Source organism: Bombus flavifrons, unplaced genomic scaffold (assembly GCF_040668555.2).
Source record: "Bombus flavifrons isolate JBK064 unplaced genomic scaffold, iyBomFlav1_principal scaffold0028, whole genome shotgun sequence".
Lineage (NCBI taxonomy): Eukaryota > Metazoa > Arthropoda > Insecta > Hymenoptera > Apidae > Bombus > Bombus flavifrons.
In genome coordinates, this window is record NW_027184773.1 from 415,160 (window position 1) to 422,569 (window position 7,410).

At 40.2% G+C, this 7,410-nt stretch overlaps 1 protein-coding gene across 1 annotated transcript; it reads left to right on the plus strand.

Annotated features, from left to right (window-relative positions):
- Nucleotides 1-4,590: 4,590 nt before the first annotated feature.
- Nucleotides 4,591-5,789, plus strand: LOC138189372 (baculoviral IAP repeat-containing protein 3-like; the record flags this gene model as incomplete). The annotated part of the gene is made up of 4 exons (XM_069131436.1): nucleotides 4,591-4,733; nucleotides 4,809-5,311; nucleotides 5,475-5,615; nucleotides 5,691-5,789. Coding segments are annotated over exons 1-4 (886 nt in total), but the record flags the coding sequence as incomplete, so codon positions are not given.
- Between the last annotated feature and the right edge of the window lie 1,621 nt (nucleotides 5,790-7,410).

A 7,410-nucleotide genomic window follows, 5' to 3' on the forward strand; every position in this document is an offset into this window, starting at 1 on the left:
TTCCCTCACCTACTAAACGAAGGCTATCCTCGACGAATCCAAGGATCTCTTAGACACACCCCATCATAGTTTTCCTCTGCAGCATCATCGCGACGGAAAGTCATTCTCTCGTGAGGCAGTATTAGCGAGTAACTTAGTGTCTGTACGCTCGGTGGATATTCTACGTTTCAACAAAGAGTCCGACTTAGATTTTGCGAGCATATTCATCTATCATCCCGTTGACCGCGGATTCGTTATTGAACCTAGGATCATTGTCATTAGTTTCTCGAGTACCTAATTACCACGGTTACTTGTCCAATTCTATAATTATCGTATTTGCACTAGTCAATGTCATGCCCCTAACCCTAATTCTAATGTAAACCCGACATACATATATAACTTGTAATATATAATTTTTTATATTACATTTTTTATATTACATACAAGGAAATGACGGTTAGTTTTCTTCAAAATTGACGAAATCACCGCGATTTGCGAGCTCTTAGGCTTGTTCCGACGGTGAAACGTGCGTGCATTACATTCTGCACGTATAATGGAGTGAAACGTGCACTTAAACGTCGAAATATACCAAACGGGAAGGAAATAACACTTCAAAATCGACGAAATCATCGCGATTTGCGAGCTTTTGGGCTTGTGTCTACGGTGAATCGTGCGCGCATTACATTTGGCGAGTAAAATGGACTGAAAAGAGCGCTTAAACGTTGAAATATCTCAAACGGGATAGAAATTACGGTTAATTTTCGGCAAAATCGACGAAATCATCGCTAGTTTCGAGCTGTTGAACTTGTTTCGACGGTGAAAGAGGCGTGCATTACATTCGGCGCGAAAAATAGAATGAAAAGATCGCTTAAACGTAGAAATATCTCAAACAGGAAGGAAATAACTGTTAGTTTTCGACAATATCGACGTTATCATCGCGATTTGCGAGCTCTTTGTCTGGTTTCGAAGGTGAAACGGGCGTGCATTACATTCGTCGCGTAAAATGAAGTGAATGGAGTGCTTAAGCGTCGAAAGATGTGAAATCGTAAGGATGTAACGCTTAATTTTCGTCAAAATCGACGAAATCATCGCGATACCAGCTGTTGTGCTTGTGTCGACAGTGAAACGTGCGTGCATTACATTCGGCGTGTAAAACGGACTGAAAAGAGCGCTTAAACGTTGAAATATCTCAAACGCGAAGGAAATGACGGTTAATTTTCGACAAAATCGACGAAATCCAGCTCTATTTGCGAGCTGTTGGTCTTGTTACAACGGTGAAACTGGAGTGCATTGCATACCGCGCGTAAGTGGAGCGAATAGAGCGCATAAACATAGAATTTGCTCAAACGGGAAGGAAATAACGGTTAGTTTTCGACAATATCGACTCTTGGGCTGGTTTCGAAGATGAAACGGGCGTGCATTTCATTCGGAAACTAAAATGGAGTGAGAGGAGAGCTTATTCGTTGAAATATCTCAAACGGGAGGGAAATGACGGTTAATTTTCGACAATATCGACGAAATCATTGCGATTTGCGAGCTGTTGGGCTAGTGTCGAAGGAGAAGCGAGAGTGCATTACATTCGGCGCGTAAAATGGAAGAAAAGGCGCTCATAAAAGTCGAAATATCTCAAACGGGATGGAAACAACGCATAGTTCTCTTCAAAATAGACGAAATCATCTCTACTTGCGAGCTGTTGGGCTTGTGACGAAAGTGAAACGAGAGTGCATTAAATTCAGCGCTCACAATGTAGTGAAAAGAGCTCTTAAACGTCGAAATATGACAAACGCGAAGGAAATGACACTTAGTTTTCGTCAAAATCGACGAAATCATCGAGATTTGCTAGCTGTTGGGCTTCTTTCTACGCTGAAACGGTCGGGCATTTCATTAGCAGCGTAAAATGGAGTGAGAGGACTGCTCATTCGTTGAAAAATCTCAAACGGGAGGGAAATGACGGTTAATTTTCGACAATATCAACGAGATCATTGCGATTTGCGAGCTGTTGGGCTTGTGTCGACAGTGAAACTGGGGTGCATTGCATTCCGCACGTTAGTGGAATGAATTGAGCTCTTAAACGTCGAAATATGACAAACGCGAAGGAAATGACACTTAGTTTTCGTCAAAATCGACGAAATCATTGCGATTTGCGAGCTGTTGGGCTAGTGTCGACGGAGAAGCGAGAGTGCATTACATTCGGCGCGTAAAATGGAAGAAAAGGCGCTCATAAAAGTCGAAATATCTCAAACGGGATGGAAACAACGCATAGTTCTCTTCAAAATAGACGAAATCATCTCTACTTGCGAGATGTTGGGCTTGTGACGAAAGTGAAACGAGAGTGCATTAAATTCAGCGCTCACAATGTAGTGAAAAGAGCTCTTAAACGTCAAAATATGACAAACGCGAAGGAAATGACACTTAATTTTCGTCAAAATCGACGAAATCATCGAGATTTGCTAGCTGTTGGGCTTCTTTCTACGCTGAAACGGTCGGGCATTTCATTAGCAGCGTAAAATGGAGTGAGAGGACTGCTCATTCGTTGAAAAATCTCAAACGGGAGGGAAATGATGGTTAATTTTCGACAATATCAACGAGATCATTGCGATTTGCGAGCTGTTGGGCTTGTGTCGACAGTGAAACTGGGGTGCATTGCATTCCGCGCGTTAGTGGAATGAATTGAGCTCTTAAACGTCGAAATATGACAAACGCGAAGGAAATGACACTTAGTTTTCGTCAAAATCGACGAAATCATCGCGATTTGCGAACTGTTGGGCTTGTTTCGACGGTGAAAGTGTCGTGCATTTCATTCGGCGCGTGAAATGGAGCGTAGTGGGCGGATAAACGTCGAAATATCACAAACGGGGAAGAAATAACGCTTCGATTTCTTCAAAATCGACGAAATCATTGCTACTTGCGAGCTGTTGGGCTTGTTATAACGGTGACACTGGAGTGCATTGCATTCGGCGCGTAAAATGGAATGAAAAGAGCGCTGAAACATCGAAATGTCTCAAACGGCACGGAAACAATGCTTAGTTTTCGTCGGAATAAACGAAATAACGCGATTTGCGAGCTGTTGGGCTTGTGTCGATGGTGAAACGGGCGGGCTTTACATTTGGTGCGTTAAATGGAGTGAAAAGAGCGCATAAACGTTGAAATATCTCAAACGCGAAAAAAATGACGGGTAGTTTTCTTCAAAATCGACGAATTCATCGTGATTTGCTAGCTGTTGGACTTGTGTCGACGGTGAAACCTGCATGCATTAAATTCGGCGCGTGAAGTGGAGTGAAAAGAGTTCTTAAACGTCGAAATATCTCAAACGGAAAAGAAATGACGGTGAGTTTCCGTCATAATCGATGAAATAATCGCGATTTGCGAACAGTTAGGCTTGTTTTGACGGTAAAAGTGTCTTGCATTTCATTCGGAGCGTAAAATGGAGCGAGAGTAAATATCATCTCGGCTGTGTAAAACAATGGCTAATTCACGCGAAGAGTTGTTACGCGCCAAAAATTTTAACCCTAACCCGACATCAGAAGTGGGATCAGAACCGCTTATAGTGATACAAGAGCAGATGGCCCTTATGCACGAGTTAATTTAGACGATAGCGCTAAAACCGAGGGAGCAGGAACCGAGTGTAAAACCCGAAAAATTTTCGCTACCGCGTTTTAACCCCGAAATCGCGGGTGCCGACCCAGCTGCGTGGTGCGCGACTGTTAGTGTAATTATGGAAAAAAGACCTCTACAAGACGACGAGATATATCTCACTATAAGTCGTGCTCTAGAGGGTACAGCAGCACAGTGGCTTATCCATGTTCCGGTCAGTGGTTTTACTTGGATAAAATTTACGGGACATTTTCTTGCGCGTTATGGTGGCACGGAGACGGCAACCTCAGCGCTAATGAGGATGTTCAATGAACCACCACTGAAGGGCGAAACCACGGCGGCTTTTGGTAATCGTCTTCACTCCACTGTCTTTTGTCCACTGTCTGCATTAATGGTCTCACATTGGAGATAATTTTTCATGTCCTTGCTGATGATTACTTAAAATACGATATCATGATTGGTCGCGAGAATTTAAGCCAACGATTCGACGTAAATATCACGCAGAATAACCTCGTTATTTGTAAAACAAAGATAATTAACACCTGTGGTAAAGTTGCGGAAGATGCGGTCAACATTAACGAGATCAACACTGATGTAGTTGGTAACAATAAAGATCGATTAATCTCTGTTCTCGAAAAATTTAAAGAATCATTCTTTACGGGTTTCCCGCGTAATCGCGTAAGTAGGGGCCAGTTAGAAATACGGCTGATTGATCCCAACGTCGTCGCGCAAAGAAGCCCTTACAGGCTTAGCGAGGAAGAGCGAAGAATAGTACGTGAGAGAATAGCCGAATTAATTAATTTAATTAATTAATGCACCAGCCGTTTTCCAGAGAGCCATTTTCAAAGCCTTAGGCGACCTCGTGAACACCTGATATTCGTAATTTTGTCTCTAATACGTTTTTGTTTGATCGATTGTACACGTATAATATTTCTTAAGTCATCTACAATTAGTAGATTCAATTTCAATGTCTTTTTCTTTTAAATAGGTTTAAAGGCGCAATAAATTACAATTAAAATGGATACAATGATTCCTACAATCAACTTCCGATATTTCATGGAACATGATGCAGAATCTACAGAAGATGAAGAATTACTGCCTGTTCCTTCAACATTGTCAGATGATTCAAATCCGTCGGTTCATTCAATATCGGCGGTTGAGTTAGCCGTACCTTCAACATCCATGGTACTTCCTGAAATTATGGTTGATATACCATCCCCTGTACCTTCAGCAAGGGTGATTGATTTAACATCACCGATACCGTCGATGTCGACAATGCCACCGATATTCTCGATAGAAATGCCGCCGGTTCCATCCACATCGCGTGACGTTCAAGAATATTATGATGATTTTCGTTTTGAAGCAGCAAGGCGTTCAAGTTTTCGAAATTGGCCTGTGTCTTTCATTGACCCTGTCAGTCTTGCAGCTGCAGAATTCTATTATACTAGAAACTTTGATGTCGTTAGATGCTTTGAATGTCAATTGGTGGCAAGTCAGTGGTCAGTGGTTGATATTCCCATGCAAATTCATGAGATGCGTTCTCCAGAGTGCAGATTTATCCGCAATGAACATTGTAATAATGTACCAATCGGAGCAGATCCTGCTAAAGTTCGACGGACAAAACGAAAAAATAGAAATATATCTTGTCCTTATGGTTTACAATATCAGAAGGCATTTGATTTTAATGACCATCGATTTTTAAGATATTCAAGAAACCCGACGGCATATGAACTTAGCCGTTTGGGACTAAAAAGAGTTAAGAAGCTACGAATCCAGATTAAATTCGTTCACAACATGGCCTACATATATGACACAGACAATTGAAGAATTAGCCCATGCAGGCTTCTACTAGACCGGAATAAATGATTGCACTACATGTTACCATTGTGGAATTGGTATAGGAAGTTGGAGAGCAGAAGATGATCCATGGGAACAGCACGCAATTTCGTCTCCCAGCTGTTGTTATTTATTAACAGTACGAGGCTGGGAATATGTTAATAAAGTAACAGGCCAGGAGTTATATGAAACTGCTGAAGGTGCAAGTATAAAACTTATACCCTGAACAATATATATAACATTGTGTATAATGAATAATTGCAATACATACTTATGTACAGTATATTTATTTCAGGCAGCAATACAAATTGAAAATGGGAATCCTGAGAGATCCACTAGTGAAAATGATACTAATGAAATGACTCTCGTTGGGAAAATTGGTAAGTGATAAAAATGAAAACACATATTCGTTAATTTGTATGAAATCCGTATACATATAATAAATTCCATTATATATTACATTTAAATACACTGATTACTATTTTAGCTGCTCTGGAGCAAGAAAATCGACAACCAGTCGCCGAACGTAACCGCGGTCACGGGTTTGTATAACAAAGGTATTGCATAATTCTATAGCTGTCCTTAAAAGAAATATTTGTGACGGCACGCGACAGTAAACATTCCAACGGTTTCTGTCCCGTGGCTCGCCACACGCAGACCCTATTCTTCGAGTAAGATGATTGCCAGATGTCGATGCGTCTTCGCAGTACATGTTAGGCTAGCCTGAGGGCCTGATATAAATCTTAAGATTTAGTTGGCTAAAGTCGTTCAGACGGACAAACAGTCTTTGTTCCAGCTACGGGAAGTTAGGAGAGACCTATTTTTCAACGAACGGCGTCTCCCACTAGCAACTTTCCCTCGAGGGCGGCTAGCATCTTTTACTAACCACCGATATGGAGATTGACCAATTAGCAGCAACGCCAATTTCCCTCACCTACTAAACGAAGGCTATCCTCGACGAATCCAAGGATCTCTTAGACACACCCCATCATAGTTTTCCTCTGCAGCATCATCGCGACGGAAAGTCATGCTCTCGTGAGGCAGTATTAGCGAATAACTTAGTGTCTGTACGCTCGGTGGATATTCTACGTTTCAACAAAGAGTCCGACTTAGATTTTGCGAGCATATTCATCAATCATCCCGTTGACCGCGGATTCGTTATTGAACCTAGGATCATTGTCATTAGTTTCTCGAGTACCTAATTACCACGGTTACTTGTCCAATTCTATAATTATCGTATTTGCACTAGTCAATGTCATACATATATAACTTGTAATGTATAATTTTTTAATTAAAATGTTAACCATTCCTAGTCACCTGGTTTGTTAACAGGTTTATTTAGTTATTTTATTTATCCATTTATTTCTTGTATTTGTTAATAAAATATAACATGTATTCTTGCCCTTTTCTCCCAATTATTTCCTCTTCGCCATGATGTCGTATGTTGTTATTTTTATTTTGGATCCATCAGATGATTTCGCAATTAATTCAGTTTATTAATTAGTTTTATTCAATTATTTTATAAATTTCTCCTTTGTCTTGTTGGTTGATTAAAATATATCTTCCTATTGTTCCATTTATTCTCTTTACTATTATGTGGTACATAATTATTTTAATTTCTGGATGTTACCTGCTTATTCGATTTACTAGTTGGTTTTATTTAATAATTTGTTTTGCATTTGCATATCCCATGTTCGCTAATTAATTGTAGTATATTTTCCTGTCGTCGGATATAATTGTTCTGGTTCCAGGTTGATTGTTAGTTGGTATAGGTTATGCTATACTCTTTATATTTACTACTTCGTTAGAATATCTATTTCTATTTTATTATTTGTTATTTACCCTCATATGCTAATTCTATATATATAATTACGTTTAATTAATCTTTTATTAAAGTATTTCCATTTTCGTTGTACCGTGCGTTTGTTTCGGGTGTTCGAATTGTCACTCGCGTTGTTTGTATATTGTGACTTTCTGTTTTTCGTTACCGTACGTGCGGAG